The sequence below is a fragment of the Dermacentor variabilis genome, unplaced genomic scaffold (assembly GCF_050947875.1).
Source record: "Dermacentor variabilis isolate Ectoservices unplaced genomic scaffold, ASM5094787v1 scaffold_33, whole genome shotgun sequence".
Classification (NCBI taxonomy): domain Eukaryota; kingdom Metazoa; phylum Arthropoda; class Arachnida; order Ixodida; family Ixodidae; genus Dermacentor; species Dermacentor variabilis.
The window spans coordinates 469,776-496,734 of NW_027460511.1; the positions used below are offsets into that span (position 1 = coordinate 469,776).

Consider the following 26,959-nt stretch of genomic DNA (forward strand, 5'->3'; position numbering starts at 1 on the left):
CTCCCACCGCCGAATCTAACAGCGCTGATAACTCCACTAGGAACGTGTGCTGCAGCCGCTCTCCATGGCCGCGCGATCACCAGGCTCGTTCGCCACAAGCACATCGCCCATCATCCCGTTCGACGCAACCCCTGTGGCTTTTGGCCACCCCCTTTCGGAAAATTATGAAATGGAGCCCTCAGAAGTGCTGCTGCGTAGCCTACTACTTCAGCAAATTCTCTGTCTGTGCCCAGAAGGGGAAGTGTAACTGACGTTAAAATAGATAGCGTACCTGTCCAAGCACTTGTCGATACTGGAGCCCACGTATATATAATGAGTGCTATCCCACGCAGTCGCTTGAGAAAGATACTTAGCCCAGCAGCGGCTCGAGGGCTTCGTGTGGCCCACGGTGGCGTGCTGGTTGTTCTTGGAAAGTGTAATGCGCGTTGACGCATAGCCGGCCACCCTACTAATGTTCTCGTTGCTGTGATCGACAACTGCCCTCACGACCTTATACTTGGATTGGATTTTTATCCATTCATTCTGCTCTCATCGACTGCGTGACCGGCGTTCTTTAGTTAGAACTGCCTCAGCTCGACAATGCTCCATGCACTGCCCCACCGTAAGTGTACTCGCTTTACGATGTGTATCTATCACCCTAGCCAGTTGCTTACGTCCCTTTGACCGACCAATCACAGGTTCCTGAAGGTAAATATGCGCTTCGCTCCATCATTGACGTTCTTTTGAACCAGGATGTTGCTGTAACGCACACGCTGGTCACGCTTACTAATAACGGCGTCGTTCTACTCCTTCTGAATTTCAGCCTGTGCCCTCAAGTGATTCCGGGTGACAAGATTCTGGGCGGCCAGAGTTTCTAGTGGTTCTAAATTTTACATTGAGAGTATCAATGCCCAGAGCGGTTTATTAGCACTGACGTACGTATGATATACATATGAGTACTAATATACATGTATACTGTATCGCCCAACTGCCATGCTCTCATATGAGAGTAGCAGTATTGTAAATAAATAAAAAAATTGCGCCAATTGCAGCTCACCGCTCTGTTTCCTTAACGGATGACTTCGGGGAAATGCTTGAACTTGACCTCACTTCTGCACGTGCCACGGACGTACGTCTCCTGTTTGAATCATACAGTGACATCTTTGATTTCGGTGACAGGCCATTAGGCCAAATAACTCTTGTTCTGCACCATATAAACACGGGAGACACGAATCCTATTCATCGGCGTCCCTATCTTGTATCGCATGCTGAACGTCGAGTCATTCTATCAGAAGTGAACAAAATGCTCCGCAAACGGGTCATCGAATATACAGCCAACCCTTGGACTTCGCCTGTCGTCCTTATGAAGAAGAAAAATAGTACCTGACGTTTTTTGCGTCGATCATCGCCACTTAAACGAGATCATGCGAAAAAAGGTCTACCCACTACAACGCATCGATAACGCCTTGGACTGTTGGCATGGAGCTAAATACTTATCGTCAATTAATCTTCGATCCCGCTACTCGCAGAATTTAGTTGATGAAATGGAGCACGAGAAAACGGCCTTCATCACACCTGATGGCTTATATCAGTTCAAAGTCGTGCCGTTTGTCCTATGCAATGGTACTGCGACATATGAAGGTATGTTGACTCTCTTATTCGGTGCTACAAGTGGACCACCTGTCTGTGTTACCTTGATGACGTTATTGTTTTTCTCCCATGCTCGGAAGCCAACTTACCCGACTCACTGCGATTGTTGCGGCCTTCCGAAAAACCGGCCTCCAACTCAACTCCACGAAGTGTCGATTCGGGTGCCGTTAGATTACCGTGATGGGACGCCTCGATGACGCATCCGGTGTCCAACCAGATCCAAAAAAAGTTCGCGCCCTATGCAATTTCCCAGTGCCACATTCTGCTTCTGACGTGGGCTGCTTCGTCGGTCTGTATTCTTACTTGCGCCGTTTCGTCAAAAATTTCGCCGCCATTGCTCGGCCTTTGACAGATCTCAAAATCAACATGCCATTCTCATGGGGCCCGGAGCAGGCTCAGGCGTTCGCCACTCACTTGATTTCTGACCACCCCTCCCACACTTGCCAACTTTGATCCATCTGCATCGACCGAAGTCCACACTGACGCAAGCGGCCATGGCATCGGTGCTGTTCTCGCCCAATAAGAAAATAGCCCCGAGAGCGTGATAGCTTACACCAGCCGCCTACTGTCACCTGCCAAGAGAAATTACTCCATCACCGAGCGGGAGTGCTTGGCTCTAGTTTCGGTTGTCGCCAAGTTCTCACCATATTTTGCGGCCGCACGTTTGCGGTTGTTACAGACCACCACGCTCTGCCTTCCCTCCGGCACCCGACAGGACGGCTTGGTCGATGGGCTTTGCGGCTCCAGAAGTTTTTATTTATTGTCACTCAAAAGACTGGACGCTTACTGCCTCTCTTGTTACCCCATGGATCCTCCTGATCCTGCTGCTCATGATCCTGTGACCTGCGTCACAGGATCTTTTACTGACTGACTTTTACTGACATGACCGACATGCGCGCTCAACAACAACATGACGAATCCTTACCGTCCATCATCGCCGCAGTGCAATCTACCAGCCCTGACACCACGTGCCGCATGTTCGTGCTCCACAACGACATCCTCTAGCGCTGCAATAGCAACCCTGATGGCCCTGGGTTGCTCCTTGTCCTTCCTCGTTGCACTGACTTGCACTCGTTGACTTCACGATGCACTGACGGTGGGGCATCTAGGACTTTTGCGTACATACGACCGCGTACGACAGCGGTTCTTCTGGCCGGATCTGTACCGCCCAGTGCGTCGTTATGCTCCAACTTGCGAATTTTGTGAGCACCGGAACAAATCTCCCCTGCCACCTGTCGGACGACTGCATCCAATTGAAGTTTCCTCTGTACCATTCTTTTTCATAGGTCTTGACCTGCTTGGCCCTTTCCCGACGACTACTAGAGCGAATAAGTGTGTCGCCGTAGCTGCCGATTACGTGACACGCTACACGATAACAAAGGCGTTGTCGACTAGTTCTGCAAAAGACGTCGCGGATTTTCTCTTACACAACACATTCTGCACCATGGTGCACCTCGACAGTTACAGACCTCGGCCGCTCGTTCTTGTCTTGAGTTATCGAGGATCTCCTCCACTCTTGTGCCACTGAGCACAAGCTGTCCACCGCCTACTACCCACAAACGAACGCTCTTACGGAACGTCTCAACCGAACAATCACAGAGATGGAGTTGATGTACGTCTCCGACGATCACCATGACTGGGACGCCACGCTGGCCTTCGTGACGTCCCGTATAATTCGTCCCAACATGACACCGCAGGATATTCACTCTGTTATGTTTCGTATGGTCGCGACACCACATTGCCGTTTGGCACCATCCTCCCTCCTGTGCCACGTGTTGCTACTGAGTGCACTCGTGAAATCGATCACACTCACATTACACGTCAAGTCGCTTGATCTCGCGTATTCGCCTCGCAGCATCTGCAGAAAGAGCGGTACAACCAGTGCTATCACGATGTTCAGTTCGCTTCAAGTGCTTGGGTGCTGCTTTTGTCACCAAGTCGTCGAGTCGGCCTGTCCCAGAAGCTTCTCTCTCGCTTCGTAGGGCCCTTGTGAAATACTACGTCAAGTTAACAACGTCAATTATGATATCGCGCTGTTACAGTTTCATTCATCGTCCTGTCCGCCGCCTGTTGACGTCGTGCACGTTTTGCGGCTAAAACCATACTTCTCTGGCAATTCTTCGCCTACCATGCGCCGAGACGGCGCTTCACCATCCGTTGTTCCTGTTACGGAAGGATGGGAGAAGTGAGGAAGAAGAAGATCGCGAGACGCTGGCTGCTGCGTGTTGTTTGTGGTTAGCCATCTTAACTATTCTAAATAATTTTGTATATATATATTGTATACAATACCCTGTACTCCCAACATCCCCGTGACAATATCAGCTACATCTGCGAGAGGAATTCGCGCTAACTGAAGAGGCTGTCGCAAAGAACGACAGAAGGATTTTGTACGAAGCTCTGCGGAAGTTTTTAGCGATGACCCTACCTTGTAAAAAATGTCTCTTCTATAAGAACAGACTAATATTGATTTTTATACATGTTGATGGCTTGACTAAGATCCATTACATTGTTAGAAGTATTGCACTTCCTAAAGAAATTTAAAATGCACAAGTCACTGTGTTGAACTGCGAGTTGTGTTATAATTACCATGGAATAAATATTGCTCAGAAGAACATTTAATGTATACAATGCCACAGTGGTAGAAGAAAAATTAAAAAAAAATAAATGTCTATTTTGTTCTCCGCAAAATACGACCATTCCCTTCAATCTATAAAGCTTGCAAGGTTGATGTTTACATTCAATGCTACTAAAGATGTTCCATGTCAAATATAAACTGCCAATTTCCGTCTCGAGTGCAACATATTAGGTAGACTTTCACATTTATCTCTACTAGCTGAGCAAAATGCTTATATAAGATGCACTGACAATAACGTGCACAATAGTGTACTTTCGATGTCATAGTCCGTCTTAGAAGTACGGTATTCGTGAATAGAAAAAAATGAGTCGAAAGAAACAATTCTTGCTTCTGGGCTACATTTCAGTATCTGCACTGCCCTGAATTCCAATCTCATCAACTTCCCATCAACTTCCCATCACACTCAGAGTCAGCGTCGCCAGTAGCACCCAAGTAATTACTCAAAGACACGGCCTAACATTGTTACAACTCAGGTACCGGATAGCCTGTCATCTTTACGATCACTGCGTGCACATCGCTAGGCATTTGGTTAAGTTGCCTCCACAAGAAAAACAAACAATCACTGAGGAAACCTATCCCTTCCAGAATGCGTTAAAAGTTGGACGGCACATAACCCAGGTAGCACAAAAGAGATACGTAACGTTTTCGTAGCGTTTATCCAAGACGATAAAAATGGGTTAAAGAAGACACGAATGAGAGAACTTCGGCGGGAAAACGTCGGATATCTCTGCTAATGTCCGGCTTAATCACTTTCTTGAGACGATCTAGAACAGGTCTGCAAGACGTATTCGAAAAGCTGGTCTAGAAATAGGATCGGGAAAGACACAAGTAATCCCTTTGCCAAAACTATTCGTAACCAATTTCTAAAAGTTTTTAGGACGTTATCAAAAAGCTGGTCTAGAAGCGGTCTTGAAAGGTTTACGATCATCTGAAGCTAATTTTCGCGGGTGACGGGCGCGATCAGACATCCTTGTTCAAAACACGCGTTTAGTTTCGCCTCACGCGACTGGCCTATGCCGCGCAGACGTCGTCAGCCGCACCCGTTGGCACGGCCTAGGCCAATCGCGTGAGGTGAAACTGATCGGGCGTTTCGAACAACGATCTCCAATCGCGCCCCAGATGAGTAGAAGCGTCGGTGTTGACTGTAAGAGCCATGGCGCAGTGCCAAGCACTGTTCCCCGCATGGCCGGCGCATCGTCTACCAAGTCGCACGAAAATGAGCCTGTTAGGAACAGTAAATCCTTAATACCGCCTTTAGTAAGCTACGATGCTTACAACCACAATGGGAATGACCTCCTGCAAAGAACAAATGGCCACGTCTTGGCAGGTGGCCAGACCAAGCCCTTCATGCCAAGAGTGCATGAAATGAGAACATTGTGACAAAGCAAGAACACTTTATTAAAATGTAATGCTTATGCAAGGTTCGAACAAACTGTGTGAGAAATGCAAATAGAAATAAAAGTACATCAACAATGACAAAAGTCGCAGAAAGGATTCGTAATGAACTCGAAAGTGAACATTCACTAGCACATAAACAAACTTCCAAGTACACATACAAAAATGAACAGAAAAACCTGGAGTGTACTAAAGTGTCTAATTTATCATACTAAAGTGCGCGTGCTATTAGATGGACTAGAGTTACGCAGAAGTGACATCGGAGCGAATGGAAGAAGTAGACTGAAAAATGCAAGAGTATGAATTGGATGGTAACTGCCTCCAAGCAATGTTACCAATCATCTAGAAGCTTGAAAAGAGCACAAAAAGAAATACCACCGCATACCATCATAAAACAATCCTGTGACAGAAATAAAAAAAATGGGAACAATGCAAAATTAGAAATATTGCCTTTAGGATATATCAAAGAAGGTAATGGCGAGAAAAATAACCATACAACAAAAAAGTAATAAAGTGAAATTAGTACAGTATACTTAAACGGGAGATTCAGTGTAACAAGGGAACACTACTGTAGTACAGCGAACGATGAGACAGTAATGCTGCATCTTGCCACTCCAGAACGTGAGAAATGAATATGCAAGCCTCATATTAGAAACTTACATAAACATGGAAATAAAATGGAATGCACTGGAAGCTGCATTTGTGTAACAAAGGAAGCAATGGTCATAATAAATAGTAAGTGTTTTATCTAAAAAGCCCTTTACAAGAGGCAAAGTTGTACCTCTCTGGCAAAAATAAAGTTGCAACGAATAATTTGCAAACCAGCAAATACATTAATTAGCACACTGACATGTCACACTTTGCGCACATCTCCAGTCTCCTAAAGTAAAAAAAAAGCACTCTGAATGAGAAAAACGTTTAACACATGTAGCCCAGAGCAAATTCTTTGCCAGTTCACTCACACTTTCACATCCAAAAACATTTGCCACAAAGTCCAGGCACAGTTCCACTGATGTTTACCAATTCACCCCCACTTTCACGTCCAAAAATATTTGGCACACAGTCCAGGCAGAGCTTCATAGATAAACACCTTGAGAGCACCCTACTGATTATTGTGCAGTCCCGCTGCTGGAAATACAACTGCCGCACATGCTGGTAGTGGTTTCAATATAGACACACTTGCTGCCCTGGACAGGTATGTTCAGATATCTGCACTGGTGCTCCATTTTGTCGAAGTAGGCACATTGATGCACTACGCTGGTAATTGAAATGTTTTGAATGCACAAGTATTGGCTTCACCAGAGAGACTTGCCCACATACCACCACTGGCATATATATGCACTTGCTCTTCACTCAGTAGCATTGAACTTAAAGTGTTCCCTATGTGCGAGCCATGTGTAAAACCGGTGTCACACGACTACTCTCGATCGCGATCAAGCCCGATCCGGATCGAAATTATCGATGCGACTGGCTCACTCTCGTAGCTTGCGCAGAGGAGCCATCACAACCGAGAAATTCGATTTGTAACGGACTGGATAGCGGCTAAAAGAGCCCCGTGTGAAACCGGTACCAAATAATGCACAGACGTACGCTAGGAAAATGTGTTGCACAAGGACAAAGAACTGCGACATGCCCTGTTGTGCGAAGCGCGCGAACAGAACGCATGTATATATATATTAAAAAAAACCGCGAGAGCGCTTCGCGAACTCCATGCGCACACATGGCACCCGCACGAACTCGGCAGGCCGCCGTAAAGCGCGAAGGGCACACAGCGTACATTTCGACCCATGTCCCAAACTGCAAAGAATCGTACTACCTAAAGCATACAAGTTATTTTATACCAAGGGCATACTCGACTCACGTATGCAGTATGCACAAGCGAGTTATGCAGCGTACATGCTGTATCCATTCGCCAAATAGTAAAATTGATAACAAGGACAAAGCTACAAGGGACTCAATACATTACTACCATTTGAGGCGTCAAATAAAATCGAATTTGGCCGTTTCATATATTGGACAGAATATATGGACACATGTGGTACCCGGTAATACCATGAAATACCCATCACGTGGGTAAAGGGGGCGAAAACACAATCGAGAACCTGAAGCGCAAACGATAAAAGCACGGTATGGTGCACGCAAAATTCTGTCAGTGCGCTGTAGCGCGAGGGAAGAAAATAGGGCGAGCATTTGACCTCACCTTTTGGGATACCGCACTAGTAGTGAATCATTAAAAAAAAGCCGGTTTGAACCAGTTCCCTTGTCTGCAACACTCTTGCTAAGCCGGAGACTAAAATACCACGATGATGGCTCTATTGCGGAGATCGGCAAGGTGCGCACAGACAGAAATTTTGCCGCCTTTCTTCGCATTCTGCAAAATGCTTTCTTGTTAGGATCACGCATAGCGGCCGACCCCGACGCTAGGGACACACAGGCACGATTTCGTCCCTCTAACTTTCGTCCTTATACTGCCCTTAACGCCTTAATTACAGCGTCAGTGAAAAGGCGCCTCACATAACATGACAATGAACTTGAAGAGCTGATTAGTGCCCTCCACTCCGCGCCCTCCAATTGAAAACACTACTGATTTCCAAATTAAACTACACAAACAGATCTCACAACCCAAACTAATCACAGAACGTCGTTTTCTTGACGGCAAAACCCTGCAACACTTACATGACAAAGGGCAGCGGCAGCACATTCAGAACAGCCGCTATCATACCACAGCGCAATGCAAGTGCGATAACGTTATTATGCCCGGCTCAAACAGATCGCACAACCCAAACTAATCACAGAATGTCGTTTTCTTGACCGCAAAGCACTGCAACACTTACATGACAAAGGGCCGCGGCAGCACATTCAGAACAGTCGCAAACAGACCATAGTGTCATGCGAGTGCGATAACGTAACTATGCCCGGCTTCACGAATAACGTGGCCGCCTTGGTCACATAACAATTGAAAACACTACTGATTTCCAAATTAAAACCACACAAACATATCGCATAACCCAAACTGATCACAGAATATCGTTTTCTTGACAGCAAAACACTGCAACACTTACATAGCAAAGGGCAGCGGCAGCACGTTCAGAACAGCCGCAAACACACCACAGCGCAATGCGAGTGCGGTGACGCGACGACGCCATGACGACGCGACTATGCCCCGGCTCGCCCGGCTGCCCGGCATCACGAATCACGTGGCCACCTTGGCCACATGATTTGACGACGGTATCGCCACCTTGCGCAAGGTTGGATCGCGTTGATGGGTTGTTGAATATTGTAGAAGCCGCTAAAGAGGCTGACGCGCCGTGGCGTGGCGGTGGCGTTTTGAGTCGTTTGCAAAACGTATTCACCCCTCGTTTTTAAGCTATCTTGTTTGGAACGTCTTTGATGCGTCGATTTTGGTCAAAAATCCGTTTCAGACGTTGAATCCCTTAATACGACGTTTTCAAGACTTTGTGTGCTACCTGGGAAATAGGAGTTTCGGTAGCTTTGAAATCAGTTGTGACACTATTAATTTGCACCTTGCCCATGCACAGTGGTTATAGTAAAATGATTTGACCCTGCAATGCTGCCTCATGTTGTTATACTATACCTGCTTCTTTTTTGTGTTTAGAACGAACTGGTAATTACTGGCTTGTGGAGATTTAGCGTCGTATTCTGAAATGCATCTCATATTGAATACCATGCTTGACTTTATTTATTTGACGCTTGTCGTGAATACGCCGAAGGAAACGAAATAAGCTCCTTGGGTAGGTTCATAGAATGAGCCAGGTAAATGTCCAGCAAGCAGCTTAAAGGGGCTCTGAACTACTTTTTAAGTAAAAGAATGCATTGAAACTGAACATAGGCTCCTTCAGGAATACTCGGCCGCAAAAAGTATTTGAATGCTTTCAGCAGAAGCGGAGTTATTGGCAATCAAGCACGGCCTGCGTTGCGCTCCCGTTGCTTCTTCAGTGCCTTGCACTACGAAAGCTATATGGCGCAGTGGGGCGGGCCCCCACAACGCTCCTCCTTCTAAATGTAACCGTGGCGCACTGTTGAAATTTAATTTGTATTTTAACGTAGACGTCGTGAATCCCTGTACGTTGCTCTAAACATAATCCAAACAGAGCTGGCCTCAGCGAGTCGCAGCGCGCTTACACAGTGGACTTCATGCGGCACCCCGAGGTGGCCGCGGTATCCACGCCATGTAGCCCACCTCAGCTTGATGCCGCCTATCCACCAATAGCAGCCGTCTAAGGGAATGTCGAAATAGTGCCTCCGATGACGAAATAGTGCATCTAGAGGAGCGTCAGGACCAACCTTCTTTTTCAAAGAGAACGTTTCGGAGAAATCTGACTTCGCTATCCGCTTGAGAACTCCACGCACCGCGTACGACGGCAAAGCTTGGCTGACATGTTAACCGCAGCGTGTGCTACCCGCGGTCTATGTTATTTCACCAAGCCTGAGGGGTGTTCAAGGGCCTCTTTAATGTTAAGATGAATTTCAGAATACGGAAGATAGGCTCCATATCGAAACAGTCCAAGCAGGTTCGGCGTATTATTTTCAATGTAGAAGAGTGTTAGCGCTGCCAAAATACACCGTGCAACGAGTTGGATAGTTTCTCACCGCAGCGGCTTCTCCTACGTTCAGAATCTCTGTGTAGCAATGTATCGGAAACAAGAATGGTTTGTCATATATGGCTACATGCACTGCATGACTTATTCCTCATTTTCCTTTGCCGCTGCGATAGCAGGAACCTTAATTAAAAAGAAACACCAATGTATAAGGCACCGGCATTTTACGCTTCGTGCCAGCTTTTATAAAAGAATGTAGTACGATGTATCGTTACTTTTCTTGGCTGCACAGATTTACTTTTTCTATGTTTCGGATTTATCCGCTAATGTAAGCAGTTTAAATAAAGTGCGGATATACAAGACCACATATGTATCAGTAAATCAGCGCCCTAAATTGGTTTTCATCTAGGTAACTCATAAAAACTTGTCAGCAGTTACTTCATGGGTCTGTTTCCATCTCTCAGCAGTTATTGCAGTTTGCCGTTTCATATTCTTTTGAGTATCGGTTATTGCTCCTTTCAGGACAGCAAAAATGCTTGCTTTGGGGTTTATCCGGAACCAATGTTAGCGAAGATACTGAGTGCTATAAGGGCAGCCTGTTGTATTGCCCTGGAAACCTATACGATATCACGGAAACTGACAGTCCATGCCTGCAAGTCGATCGCGATGAAGAAAGACTTAACAAGAAAGCAGAGCAGGAGGAAGGAACACAGTAGCACCATGGAGAACAAATTGTTGAAAATAAAACCCTATCATTGTGTCCGTGGCCTTACTATATAGCATGATCTCAATACTGCTTTCGCCGGTACGGACATGATACGGTTCGTCCTGTCATGTATAACTTCTGATATTTCAACCGATACCTTGCACAAAGAATCCTGAACGAATCCTGAACACAAGCCGCGTAAGAATCACCGAATGAATGACCACGCTAAACAAAAGCAGTAAAGAACTGAAACTTACACCTACTAAGCTTAGTTCGTTCGATATTCTACGAAGAGAAGCTGTAAGAAAAATGTTGAAAAATTAGTTAGGCGGAATGATTTTGTAAGTTAGTGTTAGAGAGGGTAAAGTTGTAATCAGATTTCAATAGCACGTAACGCAGCTAATTCTGCGTAGACGCCTCTCATTGTTTGCATTCCCGACATGAAATACTGCGTCACTGATGAAATAATATATGGTTATGACTTGCGTATTGCAATGGTTCTATCAATGTTTTTTTTTTTGATGCTCGCACTTCTATAGTGAAAATGTTCATGCAATTGTTTCATAGAAAGCGTCAAGGGTATGAAGAGAGAGAGACAAAAGGGGAGGAAAAAGAGGAAAGTTAGCCAGCGTAAGTACCTGCTGCGCTACCCTTTGCTGGGGAAATGTGCAACGGGAATAAAAGAAAAAAGAAGGATAATAATGTATTCTAAGTATATACATATACATATTAAATATATATATATATATATATAAATATATATATATAGATATATATATATATATATATATATATATATATATATATATATACGCAGGAAAGAGTTGACTTACATTGTGGAAGACTTTTTTACCTAATGTTCTCGGCTAGTGGACCAGCCTCCGTCAGAATACAGGCCTTCGTCACTCTAGTCTGACGAAGGCTGGTGCACCAGCCGAAAACCTGAAGTAAAAGAAGTCTTCCAAAAAGTTCGTCGTCTCTCACCTGTGTATATTACGTCGGGTCCTGCGAGCTGAACCCAGAAGAAAACCCCCTACATATATATATATATATATATATATATATATATGTGTGTGTAGCGCTTATTTGCGCTCAGCACAATCAACAATTAACTCTGATTACTAGTATAGTAAGTGTGCCGCACCGGAGAGAAAACTGTTGAGTCGTGCTCAGGATCGATGTGTTCCTGTATTGTACTGATTTAACTGCGCTTCAGCTAATAACAATATGGTCAAAGGGTGGTTACAAGAGTTTAACACGGATAATTAGGCGTTATTTTCGGAGCAGACTAGGCATTTTTGCTCCGTATTTTCAGCTTGCCGAACGGCTTTAGGATGTTTAGGTGAATGTCCAAAGCTGGTAGCGGGAACACAAAGCCAGACAAGTGAGTGAGGGGCATAGGGTGCCGGAGAGGAGCGAATATCCAGAGGGTGCTTCTGTCGCTGCTCTTCAGAAGTAAATGTGCGGGCGAGCTTTCGGAACTCTTCCGCGTGTGTAGCAGCTTCGGCAGGGTAGTAGCCTCCGTTCAGTCAGGGCGATACGGAAGGATAGTATCCATTTCGCAGGCAGGCTCGCATCCGTAACGAAGAAAGAACGGGGGAAATCATGTAGTGGTCTGTGTGGCGGTATTATAAACGTATTATAAAGACTTGAAAAATTATAGACCGATCAGGTTACTGTCCGTTGCCTACAAAGTATTTACTAAGGTAATTGCAAATAGAATCAGGAACACCTTAGACTTCTGTCAACCAAAGGACCAGGCAGGATTCCGTAAAGGCTACTCAACAATAGACCATATTCACACTATCAATCAAGTGATAGAGAAATGTGCAGAATATAACCAACCCTTATATATAGCTTTCATTGATTACGAGAAAGCGTTTGATTCAGTCGAAACCTCAGCAGTCATGGAGGCATTACGGAATCAGGGTGTAGATGAGCCATATGTAAAAATACTGGAAGATATCTATAGCGGCTCCACAGCCACCGTAGTCCTCCATGAAGCAAGCAACAAAATCCCAATAAAGAAAGGCGTCAGGCAGGGAGATACGATATCTCCAATGCTATTCACAGCGTGTTTACAGGAAGTATTCAGAGACCTGGATTGGGAAGAATTGGGGATAAAAATTAATGGAGAATACCTTAGAAAGTTGCGATTCGCTGATGATATTGCCTTGCTTAGTAACTCAGGGGACCAATTGCAATGCATGCTCACTGACCTGGAGAGGCAAAGCAGAAGAGTGGGTCTAAAAATTAATATGCAGAAAACTAAAGTAATGCTTAACAGTCTCGGGAGAGAACAGCAATTTACAATAGGCAGCGAGGCACTGGAAGTCGTAAGGGAATACATCTACTTAGGGCAGGTAGTGACGGCGGATTCGGATCATGAGACGGAAATAATCAGAACAATAAGAATGGGCTGGAGTGCGTTTGGCAGGCATTCCCAAATCATGAACAGCAGGTTGCCGTTATCCCTGAAGAGAAAAGTATGTAATAGCTGTGTCTTACCAGTACTCACCTACGGGGCAGAAACCTGGAGGCTTACGAAAAGGGTTCTACTCAAATTGAGGACGACACAACGAGCTATGGAAAGAAGAATGATAGGTGTAACGTTAAGGGATAAGAAAAGAGCAGATTGGGTGAGGGAACAAACGCGAGTTAATGACATCTTAGTTGAAATCAAGAAAAAGAAATGGGCACGGGCAGGACATGTAATGAGGAGGGAAGATAACCGATGGTCATTAAGGGTTACGGACTGGATCCCAAGGGAAGGGAAGCATAGCAGGGGGCGGCAGAAAGTTAGGTGGGCGGATGAGATTAAGAAGTTTGCAGGGACGGCATGGCCACAATTAGTACATGACCGGGGTTGTTGGAGAAGTATGGGAGAGGCCTTTGCCCTGCAGTGGGCGTAACCAGGCTGATGATGATGATGATGATGATGATTATAAACGTACGCAAGGAAGGGTACAATGCGGTCCCAATTAGTTTGGTCAGATGCGACGTACATGGCTAACATGTAGCCAAGATTGCGGTTAAAGCGTTCAGTCATCCCATTAGTTTGCGGGTGGTATGCAGTAGTGGAACGGCCAATTACGTGGCATTCCTTGAGTAGGGCTTCTGTAACATGAGAGAGAAATACAAGGCCTCTTTCGCTCGGCAACTTCCAGTCAATCGCACACAGATACGCGCGCTCGACCGGTTACTTAACGAAGCCAAACGCATTGCTACTGGACTCCCAAGGTACAGAAGCCTCGGAGCCCTTAAAGTTGTAGCTAACTCACCAACCTGTCCGAGCTCGTCGACCTGCACATCTATACACAGGAGACGATATTACGCGCCACAAATGCCGGGCGACACACGCTTATTCGCCTCGGCTATGACGTCCACACAATGCCCATTTTTCCCAACAAAACGCCGCCTTGAGAAATCACGGCTCTCACCGGTGGCAGACCACTTCTCAATATGGACCCTAGTCAGCGAATGCGGCGCCTTGCATATGCCAAGAGGCATGCTAAAGCTACGAGTTCACTCGGCTTGACTGAACACATCGTATACACGGACGCTGCACTGCCTGCAGATGGCGGTAGTAACACCTGTCATGCCACTGCATGGTCAAACGGACAAATGAAAATCAGAACCAATGCCATCATTTATCAGCAGAAGCAATGTACAGCACCCGCGCAGAGTTAATGACCATCCTAGATTATTTGGAGTGGGCCCTCGCAGCTATGTGTCAAACTTACCCTGTTCCCCATCATGTGTACACAGACTCCCAGGCTGCCCATCGGGCATGCTATACTGTTCATTATGCAGATCCCGTACTGCAGATGATCCGGCACTAGGCACGCCTGCTCCGCGAATGCGGTCACGATGTTATCATCCGCTGGGTCCCTGCGCACTGCAATATCGGCGGAAACGAGAGGGCTCATAGACTGCGCGCGCTCATCTCTCTACCGCGCTAGCCAGAGCCCCCGTTACTCCTCGTCCTCTCCTAGTTACCACACCTGAGATAGCAGACCCGATACCACGTCTGCAGACCATGTTACCGAGCTCTGGCGAGCACTGCTGCTGTTCCTCCAGGACCCGGTGGCACCACCGGTCGGTAATCGGCTCCGCGAGAGCAACAAGCGCGATGCGGCCCCCACTTAGCTGCCTCGAGGACGTTCGTTATTAAAACGGAGGAAGCCTCACCCTTCCCCTTTTGCAATTATACCCGTCCCTTTCCACCGCAGCATCTTCGGTGCATTTTAATGGAAAATAAATGTGGTTTCATTCACTCAGCCATTCTCTGGGGGCTCCATGGCGAAGTATGGCTTTACGCAAAAGGGACCAGGCAACATCCCGCGCAGATGCTTTGGGCAGAGGCGATGTTTTCGTGTAACACGTGACATGGTCTATCGCCACTAGCACCGAGCGGTTGCCAACTCATGCACTCAGAAGGGGCCCATAAAGGTCAACTCCAACCGCGAAGCAGATACGCGTATCAGATCAGCTGGTTGCCATGGGTGCGCCACGGATTGTCAACCATATCCAGCTTTTCTGAACACGTACCACCTAGCGCTCCAAGCGGCCCGGGCACAAAGCTATCGTGTTTGCAATGGAACGGGCGGGTTTATAGCGAATAACAAAAGCTGCAGGTCAAATATTGAAAAAGGCAGCTGACAGACATGTTCTGGAAGACAATCTACACGAACCAAATGCCGTGATTATGTTGTGGCAAGCAAGAATTCTGTTCCCAGAGCGGTTAAAAATTTAGCAAAGGAAGCCTAAGAAAGCGACGAAAATTGTACTAGATTTTCGATACAAAAAAGGAAGCTATCCGTGATTATGTTGTGGCAAGCAAGAATTCTGTTCCCAGAGCGGTTAAAAATTTTACAATGGAAGCCTAAGAAAGCGACGAAAATTTGTACTAGATTTTCGAGACAAAAAAGGAAACTGTGGTAAAACTATGGAATCTATCGTAATTTTTGACACACAGTGGGGAGGTTGTCTATAAAAACCCGAGCGTATCACGGGCGGCAACGTCGGAAGCCGTGGCCGAGTCGTTTAATCGCTCGCACGTATCATTCCCGGTCATGTCGGCAGCGAAATCAATGCCGTGATGTTTTATTTTATCGCTGCGTAGATCTGAGTTCGACAATCTTCCACGAGATGGCAGAAACACAAAACTCAGGATTTGGATTCAGTTTTGGTTTCTTGAGGAGGTCTGTTCATATATTATATTTTTAAAGTTTACTTCATAAACCGTAGGCATCGGTTGCTTATTTGTTAAGTCAATGCTTTTATTATCAGATTTTACTCCTTGGACAACATTAGAACAAACATGCGCATATCTTTGTGTTGCGTTAAAAAAATACTGTTGTGCCTCGTAACATCAGGGTGTCTACCAATCGGGAAAACCGGGAATTCTAAGGGATTTTGAGTAGTCTGGAAAAATTCAGGGAAAACTCAGGGAATTTGTGCCTCTATCAGGGAAAATTAGCTGTAATTTTATTGAAATGGTCGAAAGTCGCGGTAATGCTGGCGTGAGTAACAGACAGGAATCCTAATGAATCGTCTTTGACGCCCTGTCGTCGGCTGGAGGACTTGACAGTGTGCTGTCAACGACCGACTTTCCAGATTCCCGATAATTTGGACGGCCATGCGGCACCACCACGTACCCCTTAGAGTCAATGTATCAGAACGTCTGAAATTTCGGACGCAAGAACTCTTTACCGTACTATTTTCCGGAAGTTTTGCCGTGACAGCAGGTGCGAAACGGCATTAATCAAAGCCATCACTACTGCCATTTTGATTACCTCGCCTCCTCGATCCGGCGCTCTCGCACGCAGATCCGCTGGCAGCCGTAGCCACCGCTGCGGCAACGCTAGACCTAGCTGCTTCGGCGTTCGCTATGAAGCTTCTTACCGTTGGGTGCCGTCTTTCTTTATTGAAAGAATTCGCTACTGTCAGCAATGGCACGGATTCCGCCGTTGTGGTCCTCGCGATTGGCTCAGAAGCTTGGAAAGCACGGTGCGTTGCATAATGCCGGTTTCCGAAAGTCACCTTCGCCTCCGTACAGAAATGTCACTTGGTGAAGCATACGCAAAAGTATTGCAGTGAAGCATAAGCGTGGAAAGGGGCTATTGCCACGGGGCACAGTATGTATTCCTTAATTATGCACGCATGCACCCGGTATTTCCTGTCACAGTACGGGCACCTATAGGCCTAATGCGTGTACCGACAGGCCTTCAGAGCGTTTTCGAATGTGCCTGTGGCGGTTTGAGCCCTTAGGACAGTAAATGACAACCATTTATTTTTTCCAACTGGCCGATTTTTCGGATGTATTCGCAGCCCCTAGAAGTTCAAAAAATCGGACGTGAACTGTGCAACTGACCAGGAAGAAGGTTCACATGGTCCGAGGGACGAACGACTGGCGGTAGGAAGACAAGAACATAAAGTACCTACGCATTGAGGAATGAACGGAAAAGGAAGCGTGCTGCCGCCGTTTTGAAAGAGCTTGAGCTCAAAAAACAGTGTTGGCTGATGCCGAGATGCAGGTGTCCCTTATCTAAACCGATATAAACTTTAAAACAGTGAAACACAACAATGAGGTGTTGTGGGCGGGCTGAGAGTATGTCAGGACAGTTGAGGTTGACTTACCAGCTGTTGAGAGAGAGTCCCAATTGTGACAAAGTTCGGGCCTCATACCACTGAGCTTGCTATCAGTTGATAGAAATAGCTCATAATTGAAAATATTTGCTTCTATATGTATCTACTTTTTATTCGTATTTGAGAATGTCCGACTCGATTTGCATATTTTTAAAGACATTTCACTTGCTGCGCATTTTACTAACCCCTCCCTTTATTCTGTTTTTGAAGAACATAAACACTACTCCTTAGTATTCAAATTGGATTAAGTCGTTCTTTTTTAAAAATTTTTTCATATGCTTACTAGAGAGTGACAGTATCGGGAACTAATGGTTTCAGCTCGTCTTGACATACAACATAGTTCTGCATCACTAAGGGAATTTTGCGAAGGCACTCAGGGAAAACCTGGAAACTCAGGGAATTCGGAAATGTCGACTTGGTAGACACCCTGAGCATGCATATACTAAGGAATTCTGGACATTGCACCTTCACCATCCTGTGGAACTTCACGGCAATACACATGCGTAACTGAATAGGGAAACCTTTAAACAATTTTATTTTTATATAACAGTCGTGTATCAAGAAGTTTCAACTGTCTGCACCAAGAGGGTAGTCTTTCCTAACAACACATGCATTTAAGGCATTTAGTCGGAACATAGGCGATGCATTAAAGCAGTGTTTTGGTCGGGGATGGCCGGTTATGTCACACGGCAGGAGCAAATGGTCTTGCACCCTCTCAGCAGAAGCCACATTGACTAGAAGAAGCGCAAAACGTTCTTGTGCAGCAACAGGGGAGGAGAGGGAGTGTATATGGGTGTGCACACTTTGAACGTGCGTGCGTGTGTACTTGTATTTGTGTGAGCGTGGGTGTTTATGTCTCAGTATGTGAATATGCGTGCGCACAAGTGCGTTTATGCGTGTGCGAGCATAGACATATTTCTCTGTGCGTGTGAGTCCTATGTGCGTGGGTGTGTGCGTGTGTGTGTGCGTGGGTGCGTGTAAATATTAATACGGGCGAGCCTGCACCGCACCTCTATATTCCAATTATCCGCAAGAGTTGGTGTAAGCGGGTAAATGCTCTCTAGCTCGCTTGCTTGCTCGCACGCTCACAAACACACATGCACACCCACACGCGTGCGCCCGGTCGTTTCTACAAACGCGTGTGCGTTTGTAGAAGTGTGTGCGAACGCGCGTGCGTGCATGTGCATGCGCGTGCGCACGTTTTTGTGCGTTTGTGCATGCCTGGGCGCCTGTAAATTTGAATGCGGGCGAGCACGTGTCGTATTTCTGTGTGTGCCTGCGTTTCTCTGAGTGTGTGTGAACGTGCGTGCGTGTGTACATGCGTGTGCGTTTGTGTGAGTCCGAGAACGTGCATGGGCGCACGCGTGTGAGTGTTCGTGTATGTATTTCTGTTTGCGAGCGTGCGAGGAAGCAAGCGAGCTAGCGAGCATTTACCCGCTTACACCTACCCTTGCGGATGAATGCAATACAGAGTTTATTTGAACGCATATTTAAATCTACGAGACAACAATGAATTACATCGCATTTATAGTGTTATCTCTTTATAAAGCGAAATCACTGCAAAAAGCTCAGTGCCGTTCCACTCTGTGAAGAAGGATGACCAGCGAAGCTGCGTACGTGGGCCCATTAACGGCAAACTGCACCTCCTCTGCGGGTCGGGTCGGTATTGCACTAAATTTGGGATAAGACCACGTATGCCGAGTGCTTAAAGCCTGCTTCACCGCCGTTGCGGGTCGAGTCGGTATTGCACTATCTTTGCGATCGGAACACGTATGGGGAGTACTTAACGCCGTTTCACAGCCGTCGCGGCATGGATCGGTATTTCACTATTTTCGGGATTGGCCCACATATGGGGAGTGCTTAACGCCTGCTTCACCGCCGCTGCGGGTCGGGTTGGTATTGAAATATCTTTGGGATCGGCCCACATATGGGGAGTGCTTAACACCTCCTTCAACGCCGCCGCGGGTCGGTCCGGCATTGTACTATCTTCGGCATTTTGTTTTACACGCGGACACGATAGTGGAGAAAGTAGCCCTTAAGAGGCAGTTTTAGCTCAGGTGATTTTATCTAAATATATGTAAAAATAGAATTCGTTTTTCTCGACAACCCCTGCACCAAATTTTACAATGATTGCAGCACTTAAAAAATAAATGTAAAATCTAGTGGCTGTTGGTTTCTAATCTTTTATTTGGTTGATAATATTTTTATAGAAAATTGCAAAAATCGCAAATTTTCAGGAAACGGAACCGTCAAGTTTATAACTCCGTTATTCGGCAATTGAAAATATCCCTATTCTGTGCACTGCATCTGACAGCACATCTAAATGGGACAAAACTGATATAATACACATGAATCTCAGAAAATTTAGTAATACGGAAATACAGTTCTTGCAGGACCCTTGTACACAACGTAAAAAATTCACGTGGGACATAAATTTATCCTACGTGCTACGAATTTGTCCACTTTGAACGATCGAATGAATGCTGTTTACAGAAGCGCGATTTCTATTCTTGATGCTGCGCTATTAATTTGTAAATTTAACGCTTGTTTCTTTTTCGCACTTACAATTTTTTTAATTCTTGTTAGAACATTCAGGCCCTAAATAGAAATTCCCCTTCGAAAAGTGACTAGAATATACCTTTCCCTCTAGAATCCAGCAAATTTCGCTAAAATTGGTTCAGGGGTTATCTCAGAAAAGGGTTTGGGCGTTTTACATCTATTTGAATGTGCCGCGTGCGAGTTGGGCCCGAGTTAAAGCTTCCTCTTAACGGCTTCGCAATAAAAAAAAGAAGAAAAAGAAAAAAAGAACCGCCTCAGCCGACAATACCGCCACCCCAGATTTCGTCACGATGTCACCGTCACCGTCTCCGTGAGCAGCTACCAAACTGTTAACTTTTGTTATCTTCCTTGCCTCGGCGGCACCGCATTGTTTTGATGCCAGCGACGCACAAAATCTGGACGATCATGGCGTCATGCATCGCTTCTGCGACCAAGCGAGTTTTCGGCGGCACACGTTCGCTCTTATATTGACAATAAGAATTTAAACTGCTCGCCTTCGAAAAAACAGCCTGAATAAATATCAAAAGTGGACTGGCCGGCCACGAAGAACATGCTCACGGGGCCATACTATTGATGACAGCTTTACAAAAAGCTAGGTGCACTCAGGTTGACATTAAAGGCTTGCAAGGAATTACTGGCGGGCTAGTTGGTTCATCATCACAGAAAGAACAGCGTTTTAAGTTGCTAGCGCAGTTTGTCTGTGGTTCCTCCTTTGTGTCCCGTCTTGAAGTGCTGTTCTGTGGCTTTACATTGTTCTTTTTATGCGTCAGTTACGCCTTCCCAGAGCGTTGGAAAATTTTTGTTCGCATGCCTCTTACACAAGCATGTTTAGTCGAAATTTATTCGCTCGGGTGCATAATCTCGAGGACGGGCTCCAAGCTGCTCATTTTCTTTAGCCATGTAAGATCAATTACTGAAAAGAATATTAACAAAGCTTTGTTAATTTCGAACACAATTTCTCAACTCACTCCGCATCCAAAGGTTACCAATTTGAACACTCGAATGATAAATGATGTCACCAGTGCTTGCATTGGTTTATTAGTTTTGTTTGGTGCAGTTAAAAGCAGCCGTCATATTGGTGGTGCTGTAGGCTTCTTATAAAGTAAGTATGCAAACTTAGGCAGGTTATTTTGGCGCATATTAACTTCATGAGCTTAAGAGGAAGCTACAGCTCGGGCCCAACTTCGGCGCGGCCTATTCACATACATGTAAAACGCAAAAAACGCTTTTCTGAGATAACCCCTGGACCCATTTTAATGAAATGTATTGCTTTTGAGAGAGTAGGTTAAATTCTAGTGACTGTTGAAAGCGGAAACTCGATTTAGGGTCTGAATATTTTGAAAACAATTTTTAAAAATTCAAAATTTCGAGACCCAGGAAGTTTATAAATTAATAGCTCTGCATCAAGAAAAGACATCGAGGTTCTCTAAACAGCATCCATTACATCATTCAAGCGGACACATTCTATATGTCAATTTATATCTTACGTTAATTTGTTGCGTTGTGTATAAAGGTTCTGCAGAAACTGTATTTCCATGCTACTGAATTTTTTTAGATTTATGTGTAACATGTCAATTTTGTTCATTTTAGATGTACTATTAGATACAATTCACATGATACATGATCATGATACAATTCACATTGTGATATCACATTTGATTGCTGCGTTACGGAGTTGCAAATTTGATAGCTTCGTTTTCTGAAAATTCTCGATTTCTGCCAATTTATAATAATATATTGAAGACCTCAGTAAAAATTTCAAACCAACAGTCACTAGACTTTTTCTTTCTTTTAAATGCAACAGACCTCATCATGTTTGGCGCAGTGGTTACCGAGAAAAACGAATTGTGCTTTTGCCTGTATTTAGATGGGAACACCCGAGCCAAAGCTTCCTCTTAAGCACACGTGCCCAACCACGAACTTCTGCCTTTACAATGGACTACTCTCAGCGCTACGGTGCTTCACACGGGGTATGCGAGAACATTGTGCGCGCTCCAGTTTAGCTTTCTGAGCGTTGGTGACATCAGGCTCGGTTTCGTGCCATCATCAGAAATAAAAACAGCTACCTGGGGGAAAGCATTCGAAATACCTTCTGTAGTTTGTAACATATGGATCAGTGCAGACATGTACGTTAGAACCAAAAGTACTGAATTATTAGGATGACGGTTTCGCCGCATGTGTTTCGGCTGTCTAATGTTGAGATCTAAAGAAAAACAATACTGTAATTTTGGAACAAATAATGCTGACATGAAACATGAAATCCGACACAGTACCCGCGGTGGAACTGGCTCCTGGACGAAAGCGCTACATTGAAGCACGAAATGCTGGTTTGATAAATGTCAGTAATTGGAAAGGGTAGAGCTCTTCAATTTTGTGCCCGTCGGCGCCGCTGTGCAGTCTTGGGGGCCCTATTTACCAGGAGCACTATGTATGAGCTAATATTGAAAGCAGCTGTATTCCGTATTCTTCTTTCTTTTTTTTTGGGGGGGGGGAGCTTTTTTAACGTCTAATCACGGTTCCAAATTTATACGTTAGCTCGAGACGCGCCTGGACGTGTTTTCTAATATCCATTATGTTGTCACGGATTCAATGTCGAAAGAGCGTTATCTTAGATTGCGCGCGTGAGGCGAATACTGGCGAACATTTTCCATCACATTTGAGGACCCAAGATTGCTCTTGAAAGTGCGGGCATCCAAATCTGATGAACCGATGTCTTGATCCGCAGATCAGATCTAGAGGAACCACTACTAAGCCCGCAGCCATCGTTTTGCTTTGTTTGTTTTCCAGAGCAAGCTCACCTTTTATAATGAGTTATATTCGTGACTCACTCTTTTGGAAGTGTTTTGTTCTTCACATCACTACAACGGGTGAGAGTATGGATGTTCTCCATCTTCATTGAGTGAATACTGGGAAACGGACTTAGACATTTTTGCCTATGTGGTTATACAATTGCCGCAACAATTTATTTTTCATAACTTACTTTTTAATTCAGGAGGCTGTAAAAGACCACAACCTTATGTTAATACGAGGTCTTAATAATACAGGAAATTTATATGTTTATTAGTCGGCTTTTAGCTCACGGTAAGGAATTTCAAGAAAGATATCCTTATAATAATTAAAAGCCTATCCCCTTGACAACGTTTCATCTGAGTTCCCCTTTGCAAGCTGATACCGACTCGCGGGCGGTTCGTATCGGGGCCCTTGACATACGTCCAACCGTCAAACAAAGAGTTATTCTGAATGTTTCATTTCAGGAAGGCGTGTTACCCTCCTGCCTTTCATTTCCGTTGGAAAACATGCATAAGGCGAAAGCTCTGCGTGAAGAGCGTCGTTAATCCAAACAGACGGGCTACCGTAACTCACATAAGCTATATCGCTGTCATTTAGGCTTAGATAAGAAATATTGCTATATATGTGTACTTATTACTATAACTAATCAATAATAGCTAAATATGATTTGTGTTTCCACGTTGTGGAAGGCCGATGACCAGCCTATACCATAAGTAAATTCTTCTAATATTTGGCCAGTTGCAAAAAACACTTATTTTTCGATGATATATATATATATATATATATATATATATATATATATATATATATATATATATATATATATATATATATATATATATATATATATGTGTGTGTGTGTGTGTGTGTGTGTGTGTGTGTACGAAGTTTAAACGAGACTGTTCAAACGGTGGGTACGAATATATTATTCCTACCAATTAGTGCCTGAATGACATCCTATGTACATCGACAATACGTTATCTGGTAGCCTAACAATCCTGTAGATAGTACGTCCTATAAACAGCCACGCTTTTTCTAACGTACGCTAGACGTATCATGTACGTGACTTCAAGTCGTTGGCGTTTGGATCGGTTATATATGTTGAAGAGACGTTCGTGGTTCGCAGGGATGGTATCAGAACTCTTGACTCCAAGCAAACATTTGCACAAATAGAATGTTGCATTGAGAGGAAAACTCGAGGTGGCAGCTATTAATTTTTGCGGAGGGTGGTAGCCAGCGACGACTCTTAGATTTAAGAATACGCTATCGAGCTGAAGTCGCAATGCAAGGCGTGTCAAAATGAAGTAGAGCGAATGTAAAAAATATTGCTGGAGAACGAGGCAAAAATCTAAGTGAGGTTGACCCTTCTTTGGAACCGTGATCCTCTAAATGATACTTTGAAGTCAAGCTTTTAATCAGCGTTTCAGCATTCAGGCCCGGAAGCAACTGGAAGATTGTGTGCGCCGTGAGGGACCGAATTTATTAAATGAGGGCTGCTGGATTTTTCACCATTCTAATGATGCGGCGCATTTTACTTGATTGTGCGTAACTTTTTTCGCACGCACATTCAAGACGGTTCTGCAGCACGCTACCTTCACTGTTAGCATGATTACGTAAAAAAACATTTTCTTTCTTTCCCTACTGTAAACTGGTGCTTTCGGTTCGTCACATTGCTGATGTGCCTAAAATTTAAATGGAAACGACATCACTGCTGAAGCGCTTCAGAAAATAGAACTTCCGCGGACGTTTTCAGCAATGCAACACGAAACGGAACCTACGGAATGTGTCTAATAGGGAAAATATTTATGCTGACCTTATTGGTGTGAGAAAGTTTGTCATAGAATTTACTAAGCGTACTACGCAGAATTCGGCATCGACATAATGCCTATCTGAGATCGCATGTGGCGCAAAGTAAATATTGTTTCCCACCAGCAAAATTTACTTCGATACACGTGACTACTCTGAATTGCAGTGTTAGGCAATTGTTAGTTTCGCCAAAATGCATTATTTTTATAGAAGGTATGCACACCACTTGAAAAATGTTGAAAGTTCGTAATGTTTCTGTCTTGTCGTGGTTAGAACGTTCCTTCAGAGTGTTTACGGCTATTTTAGATTAGCGAGCCGCGCGCTAATTCTGCAATATGCCACTTCATAACGAACTCACAGCAATAAAAGTACGGAGTTAGTAGAAGTACAAGTACGGTGTTGCAAGACTAATTAGACGTTCTTGCGATCCATTACGCCATTATAACTCATGCACTTAGAGGACGATGAGAAGAGCAGAAAAATAACAGACATTAGTTGAAATAAATGCATACAAGCTTGCCCAAATCACAGTAATTCTATTTTAACAGTCCCTATATTATTATTATAACAAATTTTTGCACACATCTTTCGAATAAGGTACCAAAATTGTGCAGAACATTGCTTCTCATGGAAGAATGATAGAATATGACAGGTTACCATATAATGCGGGGTACATAGGTTTAAAATAGGGTGTATATTACAGCTCACAACTTACAAGGGACCTGTCGCATTAGCGAACCGGGTAAATTGATACGCGCGGCAACTGTACAGTTTACACAGATAGTTTATGGTGAATAAATTGAAAGAACTTCTGGACACTTACAAAGATTTCTTGCATTTTATTGCTAGTTGTGCCAGCTGACAGTGTACCAGAAGAGTTTTCTCGCACTTACGTTGTGTTGAAGGCTGCTCAGGATTGTCTACTTGACACTTAAAGCGAATCAAATGTTCGCAAGGGTCTCGCTCATCGCATAATCACAGTCGTAGTCAATCTTTAATAGACCACAAGTCCCCCCAAATGTGTATCATCTAGTGGAACGAGTGCCATCGTTGTGTTTATTGGAAGACGTGACCCTTATTTCCTTCCTTCCTTTACCCAGACGTCTTTTTCGCGTGGAACAGAACTATGATCTAGGCGGGAACATCATTTGCATTTAGGGAGGAAGTGGAGGAAGTGCTTGCTATTCTGATATACTCATTTAGTGAAAACACAGCTTCGACTACACCTCCTCATTCCTGCGGTGTGTTAGAGGAGCAGGGAGGTTTGTTCTCGCGAGGCAGTTAACCTCTAGCCAAAATGTAGACTCGCATAGACTGGCTTTTTGCCAGAGGCAACATAACAGAGTAACATAACTTCGCAGAGCAGATTAATTATTCATAAACTGTATCTTATCTCGGGACGCTTGGTCTTTGCACTGGGATGATTTTCTCATGACAATGTTGCATCGTGCTCGACTGCGCTGAATAAAGAGTTGGCCATAGGCTTTGACAGGCCAGGCAGCTTCTGCTATCTTTCGGGAGTTCAGATAACATTACGTGTGGAAATACGTCTTCGTGGTTCTTGAGTGGTATAGAAGTTTGTATTAAACACAGTATTCGCTTCGCGACGATCATATACACTTGGTCTTTGCTCAATAATATTTACAGTGGTGACAGCGTCGGTAAGAAACTCTGCTGACCTTTTGTGGGTGACTGCGTACGAGACCATAGAACACAAGGTGTTCAAGTCTCATAGCTTTCAAGTGGTCGTCGCCATTAGCGGGACGCCTTTTCTAATATTACGTGCAGCATTACGTTTGGCAGAAATTTGTTGTCCCGAACAGTTATAATGTAAGAACTTCTCGTGAATACGGGCGTTTTTCTTCCGTTTCGCGAATGAATTACTGCGCTTTGGTTTATTTCCGGCATTTCAGAATGGTTCACCCTCGACATATATGCAAAGCACTCGGCTAGAATCTGCATACGGGCTTGTTTTCAGCGATGACGACTGTTATACTTGTTATGACACCAGATCGAAACTATTCTCAGTGTCAGGGGCAGCATTCGCAAAAAAAGGGGTTTTCTCTAAAATTGTTCGTAATGGCAAATTCCAGTCAGTCCTTGGGCTGAATATCAAATTTCTAAAAGCGGCAAGCCAGTACCCAAAATGATGTAGGAAGTAGAAGCTGTCTTAAAACGACACCCCCCCCCCCTTCACCGTTCACATAGCACTCACGCATGCCATCTCGC

General features: G+C 44.8%; 1 protein-coding gene across 2 annotated transcripts in view; it reads left to right on the forward strand.

The window, feature by feature from the left end:
- Positions 1-26,959, forward strand: part of LOC142569018 (uncharacterized) — a 104,227-nt gene that overhangs the window by 74,205 nt on the left and 3,063 nt on the right. Inside the window, exon 9 of one of the 2 annotated variants that reach the window (XM_075678542.1) lies at positions 10,741-10,973. The exons of the other annotated variant lie outside the window; for it this stretch is intronic. Coding sequence (XP_075534657.1) covers positions 10,741-10,934 — 194 coding nt within the window. The 3' untranslated portion in view covers positions 10,935-10,973. Of the gene's footprint in view, positions 1-10,740; positions 10,974-26,959 lie in introns of those variants that run through there. 2 annotated transcript variants of the gene reach the window in all.